Source organism: Cynocephalus volans, chromosome 2 (assembly GCF_027409185.1).
Source record: "Cynocephalus volans isolate mCynVol1 chromosome 2, mCynVol1.pri, whole genome shotgun sequence".
NCBI classification, from domain to species: Eukaryota; Metazoa; Chordata; class Mammalia; order Dermoptera; family Cynocephalidae; genus Cynocephalus; species Cynocephalus volans.
This window is the reverse complement of record NC_084461.1, coordinates 29,029,424-29,047,488: the sequence shown is the minus strand read 5'-3', so window position 1 is coordinate 29,047,488 and position 18,065 is coordinate 29,029,424. Positions and strand designations below refer to the sequence as shown.

At 37.6% G+C, this 18,065-nt stretch overlaps 1 protein-coding gene across 8 annotated transcripts in view; it reads left to right on the top strand.

Moving 5' to 3' along the window:
- The window catches only part of DROSHA (drosha ribonuclease III), a 116,191-nt gene that overhangs the window by 80,256 nt on the left and 17,870 nt on the right, over positions 1-18,065 (top strand). For all 8 annotated transcript variants that reach the window (XM_063086520.1, XM_063086517.1, XM_063086519.1 and 5 more), the window contains 7 exons: positions 666-725; positions 2,210-2,309; positions 6,332-6,434; positions 8,399-8,469; positions 14,126-14,170; positions 15,675-15,832; positions 16,856-16,961. In XM_063086520.1, the coding sequence (XP_062942590.1) occupies positions 666-725; positions 2,210-2,309; positions 6,332-6,434; positions 8,399-8,469; positions 14,126-14,170; positions 15,675-15,832; positions 16,856-16,961 (643 nt within the window). The remainder of the gene's footprint in view (positions 1-665; positions 726-2,209; positions 2,310-6,331; positions 6,435-8,398; positions 8,470-14,125; positions 14,171-15,674; positions 15,833-16,855; positions 16,962-18,065) is intronic.

The following is an 18,065-nucleotide window of genomic DNA, read 5'->3' as shown; positions in this document are numbered from 1 at the left end:
TTTTCGGTGTAGCTCAGTGTACAGGGAGTAGAAAGATCTAGGGTGGCAGAGCGCTTGGCCCCAACAGAAGCAGCAAGTGTTCTAGGAGATGCCTTTTTAAGAGGGTATCAAGCAGTTTGGGAGCAGGAGCCTGACACATAGGTGAGAGGATAGCAGTAGATAATGAGACTGGAAAGGTAGGGTAGGTCTGTTTTGAAGGACTTCAGATGCTGGGTTGAGTTTAGAGTTTAGGCAGTGGGAACCTGTCTTGAGAACACTGTATCAAAACTGATCTTTCAGTGATCAATTCTAACTCTCACTAGAATGCTTTTTCCTTTCTTTTGTCCACCTGGTTGTAGTACGGAAATATTCCTAATTGTCAGCATGATATCTCTTAGACATCTCTGGACACTTTAAGTCTGGTTTCTAGGGGAAGGAAGCCCCCAGGTGGCCTTTCCCAGGTGGGAAGTGTGAACTACGTAGTATGAGAAGATACCTCCTGCCCTTTTTTATTAGGTAGACCCCAGTACCACCGGGCTAAGGTGGTAGTCAGTGCTCTTGATTATGAGGAACAAGTAAAGTGTTTAGATTATTAAAGGAGCTAACCCTCATGTGTCCTTTCCTCAGAAGGGAGAGGGGGAATGTAAATGTGCTATTTTAAGTGATCTTTTTAATTTCCATTACAGGATTAATCACAATGAACGGTTAGAGTTCCTGGGTGACGCTGTTGTTGAATTTCTTACCAGGTAAATAGGCTTTTTAAAAAAAAAATAATTCTCCAATAATTAATTTTATAGGTAACATGCTTATTATATTACTTCTTTGTAATTAACCAAATAAGGCATTGAAATACCACATATTTTGCATCTTCTGTAGAACTTAAAGCCACGTGTCTGTGGCTCTTGGCCTGATAGCTTGTACTCATTGATGCTGTAATGAGCGAGATTACCAGATGAAAGGCTGGTGTCTCTGTCCTGTCAAGTTTATGTTGAAGTTGCTTACAGCCACAAGAGATCAGCTTGTCTTGGTCTAGATGCTTCAGAGGCTATATGCAATTTGTAAAGAAAAGGATGATATTTTAAAATGTCACTTCATCTTCTAGGATTTGTCTTTGATCCCTTTCTTACTCTTTCTCATCTCAAGGGAAGTAAAACTTACAAGTAATTTTAATGACTAGGGTGTGTGTGTGTGTGTGTGTGTGTGTGTGTGTGTGTGTGTGTGTGTGTGTGTGTGTGTGTGTGTGTGTGTGTGTGTGTGTGTGTGTGTGTGTGTGTGTGTGTGTGTGTGTGTGTGACTAGGGTGTGTGTGTGTGTGTGTGTGTGTGTGTGTGTGTGTGTGTGTGTGTGTGTGACTAGGGTGTGTGTGTGTGTGTGTGTGTGTGTGTGTGTGTGTGTGTGTGTGTGTGTGTGTTTTATCCCCAGAAGTGTTTTGAGATCCTTAATTTGGAGATAGGGGTAGGAAAATGTGTTTTGTTTTTCCATGCTCACACAATTACTCTTTTAAAAGGAAACAACACATGCTTCTCTTGAAACTCTCTTGAGCTATTTTTATTCTCTTTAGGTCATTTCTTTTCACAAGAAGAACATAATGAGAAGGGGCTACTCCCTAAGCCTCTAAGACTAAATACACTTATCTTCATTGATCAACAGTGGGTCTTATAAAATGGTGTGTGATGTGGGAGACCAGCTGTTATCGTGGGCCACAGTGATTTTCCATGTGGCCTTCTACCCAGTTCCCGCACTTTTCTGACCAGCTCCTTTAGGTTCATCTTTGGGGCAGAGCCAGCCCAGAGTGCCACCCCCAATTCTGTTCCTGTCCCCATCTGTGCTTGTGAAGAATATGCCACCACCACAGCCCTGTTCAGGGCTTCCCAAGAGTCTCTTTAGGGGCCACCCACAACCCAGCCCAATGAAAAACATTTGTTTCCAGTCCCAATATTGGAGTATTAGATACGTTTGCTCTTAGCAGTGTGTGACTGATTGTTCAGGTCTTTGTTATCATCAGATTTCAGAGAAATCTTTTAACAGAAGTAAATGTGAAAATATGACCAAATGGTGCTGTTTGGATATACTGTGCTTACCATTTAATTTTCAAAGATATTTAATCAAATGCTTTAGTTCAATTCAGCTGGTATCTACTGCACAGATAGTATGCCAGCCCTATTGCTTGACTCAGAGCCACAGACAGAATGTTGTGATGCATATTTATTTATGTGCTTCTTTTTTTGCAGTGTCCATTTGTACTATTTGTTTCCTAGTCTGGAAGAAGGAGGATTAGCAACCTATCGGACGGCCATTGTTCAGAATCAGCACCTTGCCATGCTAGCAAAGGTACAGCAACCATCCGAAGTATTTGTAGTTACAGCTGACATTCTTTTCTTCAGTCCAGGCATAATTTTGCATTTGAATAAGGAACTCTTTAGGGTATATTAAGGGTATAATATTTTATAGACCACGAAGTATTTTTTGTTTGGGTTTTAAGGATTCAGCCTTATTAGTGCTGTTACCTTTGTGAGTTTCACCAGCAGCTAATGAACTCCACAGTGAGGTAACTTGAAAACAGATGAGTAAAAATTTGACAGATGGGCATGAACAGAGTTAACTTTTGGGGGAAGGGAACACGGGAACAAAGCAAAAGAAATGAAATATTCTGTATTTCCCTTTTCTAATATTTCTCTATTACATTTGTTTTTAATTTACGTTAACAAGCAGAATTATAGCTTTGAATTGAATACTCCAGATCATTTACACCCACAAGGGGTACTTGATAGATCTCTGAGAATTTCCAAAATCACAGAACCCATTAGTTAAGATTTAGGGTTTAGGCTATCCAGCTAGTCACATTGACTTAGCTGAGTGACTAACAGAACCTTTTCTTGATTTGGATTCATGCTAGGCATTTTACTTACATGATCTGATTTGATGTGTCATCTCCGGTGGTGTCTTCTTGTAGTAAATCGTAACAGATAAGAACATGGGCACTTGCAGTGACACACAGGATTCCAGTCCATACTCTTCCCCTTATCAATAAGATTGTCATGGACATAGCTTTGTTCTCTTGTCTAAACTTCTGCTTTCTCATCTGTAAAATGGAAATGACAGCACCTGCCATACTGCCTGGTTGTGAGAATTAAATGATATAATCAATTTTGATGATGCAGTTTATAAAGTGATTGGCACAATACTTGTTGATAGTAATCATACAAAGATGTTAATAATTTTGTGGGTGCTATTTTTATTGCTGCTACCATTGTTCTTATGGTAAATCTTTACATTTTTATAGACTTTTTGGTTTATTCAGTGGTAGGTAGAACTGTGGCTTTTAAATCCCCAAACACCGAGGATCTACTAAAAAAGCATTTGTGAGTTTTCCTTGCATTTCTATTCTTTTCTTCATTTTGATATAAAAGTTGGAATTTGACAGAAAAGACTAGATAAAACCCATTCTAGTTTTATGACTGGTTTCTTAATTTGATCTTGCCACAGCATTAATTATATTCAAAATGTGGTTAATTTTAGCTCTTGGTTTTTGTGTTAACAAAAATGCATTGTTTTGGTTTACATAATACCATCATCATAGTTACAGTGGTAGATTTTGAACCAGCTTTGGTGGCATTTGAGAAAGTAAATAATGATGACTTGATGAAAAACTGTGAGCAACACGATAAACTAACTTGGTTTTAGCAGCCTCACAGTGAATGAAATTTCACAACTCTGTGTAAAACTGCTTTACTGTTTAATTGATTTAATTGTCAAAAATGCTTCCTGATTATTCACGTAAATGCCATTGGAAGTACACATTAATAAGTAGATTGTCACTCCCTTCCCCCATTGTTTTCTTTTCAGTTTAGGATATAATGGAACTGCATAATTTTTCATCATACAGTTATAAGGAGAATATTTACCAAGTTTGGGAAATTGCCATAGCATGAAAACAGAAGCTATTACATAACACTTTGGGTACTATACAAAGCCATGAGTAATGACAGGGGCGGCGAGTTTCTCCTTTCGGGGATTTCTGTATGCTCTTCCTCCACCGAGCTCAAGCCTTGACATTCACGTAGCACTTGGCACTGTTTGGCTCCAGCAGAAGGCAGTGCTGATCCCACCTATCTTCTGTCTGGACTTGTGGTGCTTAACCGTTTTATAGTGAGGGGCATTGATGGAGAATTGCTGACCCCTTTGAGCATCTGATGAAAGCTCTAGGCCAGCTGTCCAGATAAATGAACATTTTAATACATGCACGGTAGAACACTGCTGTCTCCTTTTTCAAAGTCCCACTAATGTCTACATGGAAAAAGATATAGAGTAGGAACTAGGAAAAGTTGGAAAATTCACAGCACTTCAGAATAGTTTTTTATGAGATAAAGTAATAGCTTGCAGTCTACTCTCAAGGAAGGCTCCAGAGATAGCAAACAATTGGATTTTTCCAGTGAAATTGTGAAACAGGTGAAATTTACATATTCTAGTATAAACTCTTGTACTTTTGGATCAGTTTTTAAAAAGTGATGTTTTCTGCTGTTGCATTTGTGGTAGTCAAAACTCTCATTTGAGTGTGTTTTATACTCATGGATATTTAACAATACAAAATACTGATCGTATGTGAAATATACTATAAAGCAGGGCCTGGTTTTCCAAAGCCTTGCAGTTTCAAATATTGACCTTGCAGAGGACTGGAAATTTTCCTCAGGCTATAAAGTCTCTGGTGTAAGATAAAGATTTGTGGCACAGCAAGGTTGCTGGCTCAAGGACAGACAGGTTACTGCTTGATATATATAGAGGTACTGGGAAATTATGGAGGGAGAAGGAATGTTTGCTAAGATCAAGCCTTTGTTGGTGGATCACTTAATTGTCTAATGGTATGTCATCTGACTTGTTTCACTGAAAGTTACCAGCCTATATTGTTAAACTATAACTCCATCTATGTTCTCCTCCTGTAACTTCCCGGTCTGGAAAATAAATGCAGGAAGAGAACCCCAATTTGGGGTTAATTTCCCAAGGAAGGGATCCCTCTTGCTGGAGGGTTCCAGGGAAGTTAACTGCTTCAGGGTCTCTCACTGCTCAGAAGAGATGGGCTTTGAGTAATCCTTTGTGTCTTCGTCACCCAGGGGAAGAGGGGTGACAAATCCGTGGGGGGCAAAGCAACGCAAAGCAACAATGGTATATATGTCTTTTTTTTTTACTTCTTCTGTTTTTCCAATATAAATGGATATGGATATTTAATATACATACCAAGATGCAAAATCTAAGCGTCTTTTATCTGGGGTCTGATGAGATTCATATTGTCCTAGTTTGTTCATTGATTTGTGACTTGTTCCATATTATGTGGCATGTTATTGCTTAGTAAGTATTTATCGAATTGAATTACATGGTAATGGAAACAGATTTATTACATATTTATGCAATGTTTGTATCTTTTTCCTTTTATGGATAGAATTATGATTTCCATTTATTCAATTTCAGGAGTTTTATAAAAAAATTCATATTGAGTCTTGTTCTAAGAGGACTTGAATTGATTTTTATGTTGTAATACAACAGGATAAGAAATAAGTAACTACAGAAATCAAACTAAAGGGGAAATATGGGTAAGACAGTAAAATGAAGCCAGAGGTAGAGTTAGTGTACACTGATGTATTCATAAGTCTTATGTCTAGAACTGGGCCACAAATCTGGCTCTAAACTTTTCTGAGGCCAAATCAAAACAGAAAACACAATTCACTACAGATGATTTCCCAGAACCCTTAAGATAAATCCAGTTCATTCCTCAGAAAGTCTCACTGAACCTGCAGAGATGAGGGTGGAAACCTTACAAAAGGAACTCAGTACAAAATATAGAGCCTCCAAATTCTCACCGTATTAAAAAGGAAAAAGATTTAGAGGTATAAGGCATTTTGAAGTCTTCTGACTATCCTCCTTTACTCTTCCACATAAAAATTTGCTTTGAATGGTGTAGACATTACCAGTACCACCTAACTCTGGAATCAAAAAAGTAAAACTGACTCTCAGAACTTTGGGTTAGGTTTGTGTCTCCCTAGACATACTGAATGAACCCGGGGCCCATGGTCTTGTAAGAGTCTTACGTCTGGACTTGGGATTGGAGAGCTCAAAACTGATCAATTCTATAACCTACCTAATTACTGGAGTTTGTAGAAGCCTGACTGGGAAAGAGTTAAGTTAGAACTGAACCATATGTATAGGGCTCCTAATGAATGGTAGACTAAGCTCTCTTAATATACCAACGTAAGGCCAGTGGATTTATAATTATCATTTTTTCTTCCCCAGGAGATGCTGAGTTATTGAAGTTAGGATTTTGGCAAACCTTTTTTTATTCTTTGTTATTCTGAATTTTGTAGAAACTTGAGCTGGATCGATTTATGCTGTATGCTCATGGGCCTGACCTTTGTAGAGAATCTGATCTTCGACATGCAATGGCTAATTGTTTTGAAGCGTTAATAGGTAATTTTTCTTTTTATAATCTTTCTTGCATGTCTAAACTGGATAGCACATAAAATCCACCATGGGAACTTGGGACAGAATTACTTGTTCTCAAAGCACTGAGGTTCCTAGTATAACACCTACCACTTGTGTACTGTAGTTATTATAGTTCCTCCAGAGCAGTGATCTTGCTTTCTCTTATTTGCATTCTTGGTGCCCCAATTGGTGTCTGATGTAATAAAGATGTTTAGTTAAGTATTTAATGAATTGAATTGAAGTGCATTCATATGGAGATGAATTACTTTCCAGATTGATTCAGGATCACACACATAAATAAACAGAAACTAGGTTGCTAGAGAGGTCCCAGTGCTGTTTCTGATTATATTTTAAACTATTCATGAGATTTACTGCTTTAAACATCTTGAAAACACTATGTTTTTAAAATCTCAGGGCTTGAGTCTATATAACTGTTTATTCACTTGAAGCTACACTGATGTAGACACTTCACTTCTCAGGCTCTTTACTTCCTCGGCTTCTTTTTGACTATATCCAGAATGCAGTTAGCTGTTGGTACAGGGAAGTTATGAAGAGTTAGTTAGCTGGTGATCACAAGTATGCTCTTCAGTGAAATGTTACAGTAGATTGACAGTATCTTCATTTTTTTAGGTAAACAAGTACATTTTATTTTTCAAAGGCTCTTGTACTTATTTTTACCCTCTTCCTTTGAAAATGGAAAGCTTCCATTGTAGTTTCATGCTGATGTAAGTAGCGAGAGAATGTTTAATAATTATCTACAGTCTTTTCACAGCTATGTCTGTTTTTCACAAATATGTCTCTTATCAGAGAGTTTGTCACATGGAATTACTGTGCTCTGTACACATAATAAAGTATTTTTGACAGTTCACCATTGACTCCAGAACCAGGCAGACATGATTCAATTCCTTGTTCCATCAGTTATCAGATCTGTGTCTTTGGCAAGTTATCTAGTCTCTCTGATTCTCAGTTTCCCCATCTGTGAGAAGGAGATTGTATAACTTACCTCACAGAGTTGCTGTAGGGATTGTAGTATCCAATCCTGGCAGCATCTAATCCAGAGAAAAATTCCACTTCCCTAAGCCCTCACCCAAATCACCTAATGTGAGCCTAAACCCTGTAAGTCTTTTCTAACACTTCCTTCTAAGGCACCCCATGAAGGTGAAGATAAGAATGTGGAAATGCCTTGCTCAGTGCCGAGGGTAAAAGTGGCCCCCAAACCACAACGAAGTACTACTGCTATCATTATTACTACAACTGTTGATAAATAACAAGTGTGTTTAGTTATCAAAATCTCTGGTAACTAAGTCTTTTAACATTTTACATGGAAAAGTGATCTTTCTGAAGACATGTAAAAATTTGATTTCAACAAAGTGACTACCCTACTCCAGGGTTATTTGATATCTGATTAAAATGTTACTATATCACTTACTGGTTATGACTAATGTTAAATGTGTACATAGTACTAAGTTATTTCAAATTAAAGGTTAAAGTTACCCTGGTTGTTATTTGTAGAAGCCTTCATTGATCTAGACTCAGGTTTTGTCTATTACTCTTTTTTCTTAAATGCCTGTATATATTTGGTGTGAAATATAAACTGCAAATACAGAAAATAAAACCCTGCATATTCTTTAGTAAAGTCAAGTATTTGTGTATTGTTACCTTAGTGAGGTTTATACTCATACCTTTCATGATAGTTCATATTTGGCCTCTTTTACTTACAATATTAGATTTACATCTTAGTAAATTGAATGCTGTGTTTTAGTCTAATTTATAATACAAAGTGTAGCTAAAAGAGGAAAAATGTTACCTTTAAGAAAGTTGCTTCTGTTCTTGTCGATTTTTTTTTTTGTGAGAGGTTTTTGGCTTGCCTTTTTGCTTTTTATAGAGATACGTAATTTTCTCTGAATATTAATGCAGCCTTCCTTTTGTCATTCTCTTCCTTTTATTAGGAGCTGTTTACTTGGAGGGAAGCCTGGAGGAAGCCAAACAGTTATTTGGACGCTTACTCTTTAATGATCCGGTATTTATCTTGAATCATTTTTCTCAGTTATATATCATTATGGAACATTTTATTTCAGTTGGTCTTTCTATTTTGAAAAGACTGTAGGAGAAACAAAATACCCAAATGTACCATAGATGGTACATTTTAAGTACATCAGAAATAGCTTATTCAACTCTTGCAGATGGGAAAGTTCCATGGGCATTTACAGTAGGAGTTTTTCTTTCACCTGAGCCCATCTTTCTTTATGGTCCCCTGTATATTAAATATGAATACAAATGTAATGGGACTTTGCTTCATTTTGAAGTATCTTGAAGTTAATTATGATTTTATATTTTATAATCATTGGGTACCTACCCCATGCAGGCTTAATTGAAGCTATAGCCTTTTGGCTTTTCTGTTATGGTTTGTTTTTATGTAAATTATGTAGACTAGATAAATATATATATGTTTTTTAGAAAGTCAGTTCCTAGTGAGTTTCCAGTAGGGCTATGGAAGTACTTTTTTTAAAAGCAAATTATAGTTTAAGAAAAAATGATATATTCTAAAATAGTTTCTGTAGTTACTAAAGTATTGAGCTATTAATATTGCTAGAGATACCTTTTTAATCTTTTATGTAATAGAGCATACTGGATGCTTTTTGTACCAAAACAAGTCAATTTAAACATTTAAAGGGAGAGGCAACTCTGTATTCCAAATTGAAATGTCATTATAATTGAATGAAATAGCCCTCATGGAGCAATAAAGAATGCAGGAAGCCAGTGTTTTAAGTCTTTGTGAAACCTTCAGCTTAAGTGCTGTCAGATGTTATTACTGTATTACTTTGGGTAGTTTAAAAAAAAAGAATCAATAGTTTTGAAAAATGTGCCTTGGACAATGCTCATCTCTGAGAATTTGATTTTTTTGTTTGTTTTTCTAGAGATATGTGATGACTTTTGTATGTGTGAATTTCCTTCTGATGGGAAAATTATCTACAGATATCCCATGTCCCCCATTTTGTCTTACACATACAAACAAGTGTGCATCTTGATTTGTATCTGTAGCAGATGGGATGTATTTTAAGACTTTTTCTCAAATCTTAAAATATCTTTGCTCTGGTGTTTATCTTTATTGGCAGTTTCAGCAACCTCTTTGCTATTTCCTGCCTCCAGTGGTGCCTCTGTGAGCAACCCCCCCTTACTCCTTAACCTCCTTTTCCCTACCCCCACCAGGACCCTCCCCCTTCTTGTGTCTTACCTGCATCCCCCGTCCACTGTGTTCCTGTTTTCCTGAATTACATGCAGTTTTGCACGTCGTGTTTTTAATTGCATCAGTTTGTTTAGATTCTTTTCTCTCTTAAAACTGCTTTTGTCTCACCTGTCTACTTAACAAGCTTATCTTATATTTCCTGTACGTAGTGCAATGCTGGCATGTGCAGCATTTAATAAATATTTGTTTAAAAAATGAAATAAATAAATGACTGAATCTAAAAGCAGAGTTTGAACATTATCTTACAAATGGGACAGCTGAAATTCAGAATTTGTTTTAGTGTGTCTTTTATGAAACTGAACAGGCTCAGTAGTCTGTGGGCTTTCTGAAAGGACGAGTCGACACCAGTTGACGATCCACCGGAGAGAGTTCGTTTTTTATTAGGCAGCACACACACATATATATAGGGCTTTAAGGGAAAGCTGATTGGTTTAAAATACAATCCCTATTTAGCATACCGCATGGGGCTTGGGGGGGAGCTGATTGGCGTGCGATTCGCGCAGGCAGGAAGGAGAATGCGGAAGAGAAGGGCAACCAGCGCCATGATGGCGTGCGGCCGAGAAGGGCTTATGTGATCAGGGTGTGATCCCTTGGGGCATTTGGGTTCTTACACTTTCTGCTTCTGCATTTCTAAGTACACAGACTTGGACATGCTAACTCGTTCGACATCTCCGTGTTGGTTTCCGTGTATTGTAGTATGTAAGAGACGTTAGTGAATTGTTACACTTCTTTAAAAGTAATTTATCACGAAAACCTAATCAGCCAAAGACAGCCAGGGACAGACCTGTAGGACAAAGTCAGGTTGACTGACAGCATGTGTAGGGGTGGCGCTTACCATGGGAGGAGAGAGGTGTCCTTTGGGAGGCCTGGGCTGGTGCTGAATGATTTCGAGAAGGGTTCTTGGTTGGTTGCCTTGTCTGAGGCCAGATGGGGAAAAGTAAGGGCTTAATTTGGGATTGGATGCTGCCATGAGGCGAGAGCAGTATTGTGGTTCAGGAGGTAAGGCACGGCAAAGCAGGTCAGAGGGCAACATGGGCAGGAAAGCAAGAGACACTCCAAGAGGGGTCCTCATGGCATCTTACAGCTGCTGCAAGACCTTGAGGGGGACATTGTTTCCTGTTAACTTTGTTGCTGGCTTTATCTGTGTCTCTCTTACCCCTGTTAACTACAGGGCTGTTTTTTCCTTTTAACCAGCTGATTTTTACTCTTAGCCCCAGACAGTTTTTGCTGGTTCTGTATTTCAGTCTTTGTGTAACTCTTTGTGGATTACCCAGAACATTCCGATCCGTTGTTTCATTTCGATCATCCAATGGTCCTCTTAGAAAAATGGAGAGGTATTATGATGACATTTTTCCTCTGGGTGCCCCCACTTCTCTTTTTCTCTTTACTCATTGGTCTCAGTATCTCCAAACCAGGCCTTTCTCTGGAGCTCCAGAAATTGGAAAAGCCAGCTTTTCAAATTGCCTCTGGGCAGCTTCACATGGGTGTTCCACAGACACCTCATTTCAACATGTTTAGTATTGAACGCATCACTTTTAGACCTAAAACACGTTTCTCCTTTATTTTCTAAACCAGAAACCTTGGGGTTGTTTTTGTCCCTAAGCTTTCTTCTCCTGGCATCCATTCAGATGCAAAATCCTATCAATTCTGACCCTAATGTCTCCTGAATTGGTTCACTCTTGGCTATCCTGCTGCTTTTGTTTTTGTCTTTCTCATCTCTCAGCTGGGCTATTTAACTTGCTGTCATTCTCCTCAGCTCCAGTCCATCATTCCTGCTACATTTAGGGTTGTCTTATTACCATTAAAGCACAGGCTTGGTTATGGCCTTTCTTGCTTAAAATCTTTGATTACTGCCTCCCAAGATTCATACTACACAACATAGCATTTAACAGCTTTCATGATCCGACTCCCACCTGTCTTTTCAGTCTTCTTTCTTTTTACTTCCCCTTTGTACCATGCACTAGGAATTACCTTTTTGTGCCTGTGTACTGTAGACATATTATTTGTGTGTTTATGGTGCCCTGCTTTTGGTTCTCACTCTTCACTGATTTGCCAAATTCTTCACATTCTTCAGGACACATGTAAAGAGTCACCTCCTCTTTGAAGCTTTATCTGACATCCGCAGGCAGAGTTTTCCTGGCACATATATATATATATAAAATATATATATATATTGCTATTATGTTGTCACAGTTTATTAAATTATACTTACTTCATTCTACCCCACTAGGCCCTCTCAGGACAGGGATAGGTTCTTGTCTTAATAACCTAATACATAGTAGGTATTTAATAAAAGTATGTTACATGATCAGATGACCTGATCAATCAGTAAAAATTTTCCAGAAGAACAAACTGAAGGTAGAGACCTCGCCTGAGGTCCTTGAGCTAGTCAGTGGTATCACTGGGATTCCAAATCTAGATCTTTTGTAGTCTATGTTCTCTGACACCAAGGTGCAGCAGAACCTTATCTCAGTGTGCAGGGTAGATTAAAGTAAATGGACACAGTCGTAATGGTCTCATTGTGAAGTGTTATGCTGTTACAGCAGCATGGGTGGCAGCAGATGTCGAAGGAGAAATCACAGTTTTTGAGTGTAAAACACAAAGAAAGGTGAATCAAGAGGTCCCTGAGAATTTTGAGCTTTGGAGATTGGGAAGGGAGAGCTGTTTATCATTGTTGATGTCATCGTGATTAATAGTAATATCTTCTGTGTGCCAGCACTGGATTTAATGCTTTGATTATGTTGTTCATTGAGGCATCAGAGAACACTTTGAATAAGTATTGTACTTATCTTTGTCTTATACAGTCATCCCTCAGTATTTGTGGGGAATTGGGTCCAGGACCTCCCACAGATACTAAAATCTGTGGATGCTCAAGTCCCTGATATAGAATGGTGTAATATTTGTATATAACCTACAGACATCCTCCTGTATACTTAAAATTATCTAGATTTACTTATAATACCTAATGCATTGCCTACACATCACTTCATTTGCTTGGATTCAAAATAGTACTAAGCATATGGCAAATTCAAGTTTTGCTTTTTGCAACTTTGTGGAATTTTTTTTTCTGAATAGTTTTGGTCTGTAGTTGGTTGAATCCATGGCTGCGGAACCCACAGATAAGGAGGGCCAACTGTACTTGAGGAAATGAAGACTTTGGAGAGTTAAGTAAATTGCCAACATGGAATCAGGATTAGACCCAGGCACCCTGACTCCTGAGCCTGTAGTCTTCCCAACAACAGATTTGCTAGTTCAAGGTGAAAGGTGAAAAGTTATCATGTGATCATGTTGCCAGTGAGGTAAAAGATGCCCATTTAGAGTTATGGACTTGGAGCTTAGATGAGAGGTCAACACTGCAGCAGAAGTGAACGAGCAATCCAAACTGAGATAGTAGTTAAAGCGATGAGAGTGGTGGAGCTCTCCAGAGGAGACAGTAAGGAGTAGGTCAAACAAGGGGCTGGAGCTTGGTAAATGTCCACTTAGGGTGTAACAAGGTTAGTGAACTGGTTAAGAGAAGTCCTTTAAAATGCTTTAGAAGAACAGTTTGGTATTTAAGCACTTTTAAAAATTGTTAAAAACAAACAAAAACCCTAAGTGTATTTTTAGATGCAAGTTGTACAAAAGTATTAGGTATTTTATTTCACTTTGTTACCCTGTGTGTGACACGTGATACCAAATTTTCCCATACTTTGTCCCCCCCCCATAATATTTTTAAAAATATTTTCTCTCTTTAAAATCTTTTTTTATTAATTTATTTCAGAAACCTAACATCAAGGCCAGAGGTTCCCTAGAGTCTAAAACTAAAGAAAAAACACTAATTTTGAGGAAGCTGTAATTATAACTGCCTCTAGATTTAACTCAATGGATAACCTAATGTACTAGGATTTTCCATAAAATTCATTCATTCCAGTAGTTCAAATAAACGTTTATAGTGACCCACAGTAAAAGCATGGTCTCATAAATGCAAGAGCTTATGGGTGCTTTTTTTCTCCATCTTAAAACAGTTCATATGATAATGAATTAGTGCCTGAAATAAAGGATATTTGAGATGAGTTTTGAATACAAAAGGCACAGCTGATGTGCATTTCTGGGGAATGGTAAGCTAAAATATATGACTAAAAGAGCAGCTTCATCCAGTGTATTAGGTTAAGCAAATGTGTAACTTAGCTTTAAAAGGTATCTTTGACTTCTGGGGTTGGGGGTGCCTCTTTTCTTCCCCAGGTTAATAGCCTAATTAGAGTCACTACAGGCAGTTTGAGTGGAGAATACACTTAAAAAAAAAATTAGTTTGCTAGCACTATTGAATTTGCAGTAAATGGAGTCACCATCTGAAATAGTTCAGTCTTTCAAATAATGATGTTTTATTTGGGACTCTAGCATGTGTTAAAATGGCTCCCTTGAGCATTAATGGCATCACTCCATTTTGCAGGACCTGCGCGAAGTCTGGCTCAATTATCCTTTGCACCCACTCCAGGTAAGTATGACCTTCCTGTCTGCAGTGAGCTTTATGACTCCAGCTATTCATGGTACTTCCCTTTGCTTTTTTCCCTTCCCAGTTTTATCCTTTGATTTCCTTTGGTGGCATTATGACTTTAAACTGGAGTGTCAAACTGGAAAATGTTGGAACAAATAATAAAATGAACCCGTGCATTGCATTTATGTGGCCTGGGTTGGGTGGGGATGACCGAGACGACTGGGTGGGAGTCAGTCGTCTTCCCTCAGTGAGGCAGAAAGAGCCACTGTGGAGTTAGGGGTACCCCCTGCAAAAGGTGATATTCAAAACATAATATGTTGACTCCAGTATACCTACATACCTGCTATTGTAGGGAAAATAATATGGAAGCAAGTCTGGGCATATTTAAAAAGCAGGACAAATACTAAATTAACATTGCTAAATTGTAACCTAATTTGGATCTTAGAAATTGAGGACTTTGCCTCAGATTGCATAAAATTTATTATAATTAAAATTTTAATACAGCGTAATGGCTTTCTACTCAAGATTTTGGAACTTAAAAGATCTATACATGGTGACACCCCTTCTCTCAGTTGGTTTAAAAATTCTTGCTACTATTTTTTGATTCTATTTGTGTTTTACTTTGGGCTTTGTGCATATATGTATACATGCATATGTATACTCATATATACATATTTTTGTATATATAAAATAAATGTAATAAGAATAATCACTACTGGTTGAACTCGCATGAGAGGCTTTACAGTAAAAAATGACATTAATTCAGAGTACTTTGAAAATATTTTAATACAAGATTGCCCAAAGTTATTGAAAATGTTCATTTTAATTACACCTTTCATATTTGCTCTCAGCCAGTTGTTAAAGGCTCATTGTTCTGTGGAGCACCACCTGTCTAGTGGTATAATAACCTCCAATGTAAGCTGAATTCAGTTTTAATGATGCTCATTGCCAAAATAGGTTGGTCCCTAGAAGACACACAGTAGTCAGGTTACTCTAATGCAGTGGTTCTCAAAGGGCAGTTCCCAGACCAGCAGCATGTGTGTCACTTGGGAACTTGTCAAAAAGGCAAGTCCTCACTCCACACATACAAAATCGGTAACTCTGGGGATAGGGCCAAGCCATCTGTGTTTAACAAGCCCTGCAAGTGTTTTCATGAATGCTAAAGTTTCAGAACCACTGCTTTGCTAGATATATATTTTCTACCAGCTGTTCTGCAGCTTGAGTCTTCCTTGGAGAGTTAATATGATACTCAGGATTTTGAACTATCTGTGTTCAATGCTTGGCCTTGAAATTTGGTAGGAGATTGGAAAATATTATTTGAGGCTTCTTTAAATATTAGGTTTGTTTGCCATTCTAAGAAATGAGAAAGAAGCTTTCATGTTTTATTGGCATTTTAGAAATTTCTGCCCACAGGAGAAGGAATTTTACAGAACACTGTTCTAGAATTGATAATTACTCTTGTAAACAAAAACTACACGTGACTTTTATTTCTATTTTCACGTAGCTGCAAGAGCCAAATACTGATCGACAACTTATTGAAACTTCTCCAGTTCTACAGAAGCTTACTGAGTTTGAAGAAGCAATTGGAGTAATTTTTACTCATGTTCGACTTCTGGCAAGGGCATTCACATTGAGAACTGTGGGATTTAATCATCTGACCCTGTGAGTTAGAAGCACTCATGTAGTCCCAGTGTGACTGTTTAGGTGGGGCAGTCCCAAACCTTTGCTGTGTGTGCCCTTGAAAAGAATTGGTATTTCAAACATTTTTCCAGTAAAGTCACATTGTGAGATGGATGGGTAGCCAGACTCTGGTATGGACCAGGAGATATGCTCCAACCAGTATTTTTGGTCCCATTGTCAATCATCTTGTTTCTTCATAAAGTCTAATAGAGTGTGAAGGAAGTCAAAATTTTTTCCATAGAGGGACAAGTATTAGATATTTTAAGCTTTGCAGGCCACGTGGTCTGGGTGCAGTTATTTGACTCTGCATAGTAGCATAAAGCAGCCATAGATAAAATGTATACGAATGAGCATAGCTGTGTTCCAGCGAACCTTTATTCTTAGAAACAGGCTGAGGGCTGGATTTGGCCCTCCTACCCCTGCTCTAGATGAATGATTTAAAGATGAGCTAGTGAAATAATTAAGAAAATAAGCAAAATTGTATTTCTTTGGGGTTGTTTTTATTCAGTTTTTGGCTCCCCTCCTTCAGATCAAATATTCCCAAGTCTCTTTAAACTATAAGGATGAAAGATTCTTATCATAAATTAAAAAAAAAAAAAAAATCTGGATTCCACATTTGAATAATGGAGTATATATTTCAAAAGATTTAGTGAGGACAGTTTTTGGGACTTTTTGCTTTGTTTTGTTGTAAGATTCTTGTCTATATTATACTTTATTTTTCAACTGCTACTCCTCAGCTTTTGACCAGGCAATATTTACCAGTCTTTATTTTAGCAGTTATTTAATCCTTAGATAGTACTCAATTTACTCTCCTTTGAAACTCAGTCTGTATTAACTTAGATCTCTTCTCAATTGAGGGGCCTTAGGGAATTGTATTTAGTTTTGTGCTTTAAAACAAGATGAACACATTGCATGCCTTTTAAAAAAATTCTGGTTTTTTTTTTTTTTTTTTTTTAAATCCATGAATGCTTATTGATCTCTGTATATTAATGTTCCTTTTTTCAGAGGTCACAATCAGAGGATGGAATTCCTAGGTGACTCCATAATGCAACTGGTAGCCACAGAGTACTTATTCATTCATTTCCCAGATCATCATGAAGGACACTTAACTGTGAGTCTGCATTAAAGCACTCCTTCCAATAAGATTTCTGAGTAATAGAGTGAAGATTAGAAGGACCAAATAAATATTTATGTAATTGATGATTTAGTTCCTGGTGACTTTAGCATATCATATGGATTTGTTCATTTCATTGTACAAATTATATACAAAGCAGATATTCGATGAGAACTCACCCTGTTTACTCTTTCATTTGTGATCACCTACTCTGTGCAAGACATTGAGCTAGGCCTCATGGGGGGGAGCAAAGATGAGTTGACACCAAGTCTATTTAAAAACTGTTAGAGGAGATTACAATGTAATTAAATAACTACAAGTAAATACTATACTGTATATTGTGTATGTGTCTATGTATGTACACATAAATACACACTATAAAAAGTATAAGTAACTATAAATGCAAAGTAAAACATGTTAAATATTATAAACAAACTTAAGTAAATTACTGCAGTTTAGGGAAAAATATAATTTCTTCTAGTTGTGGAGTTCGAAGAAGGCTTCATGGATATAATGGTGTTTAAGCCTTATAGATGGGTAGGGTTTGGCCATTGGGAGTCAGTGTGAGGAAATTTCTATGCAAGGGCATTCCACACACTGGGACTACAGAAGCAAGGCATGGCATGCAAAATGAGAAGAAGGTGAGGCCGTAGGACTCCGTCTGGCTAGACCATGGCAGAGTTGTAAGTGAGTTATAGAGACAAGATTTGCTTTATGAACAAACTGAAATGGTCCCCATTCCTTTCACGTTTGTATCATTTTGTAAAACGTTATTGAGCTTTTTTATTTGCCACATACTGCTTTTACTCTGTGATAACAGTAAGTAATATACCCGGAATGGTGAACAAAGCATATCTAGAAGCCAGTCATGATGACCTCTCAAGGTACAAGGAGTAACCTTTGAGAAGTCCCTGGAAAGGTGGGCATTGAGAAAACAAGTACATTATTGGGCAAAGAAAGATACTAGTAAATGAGTCTGTCATACTTTGCATCTCTACAATTTTTATGCCTGTTTTGCTTTGAATAGAATTAGATCTTATCTTTGCAACTGTGAACCCTAGAAATAGTTTATGTGAGACATAAATATTGGATTAAGGGAGA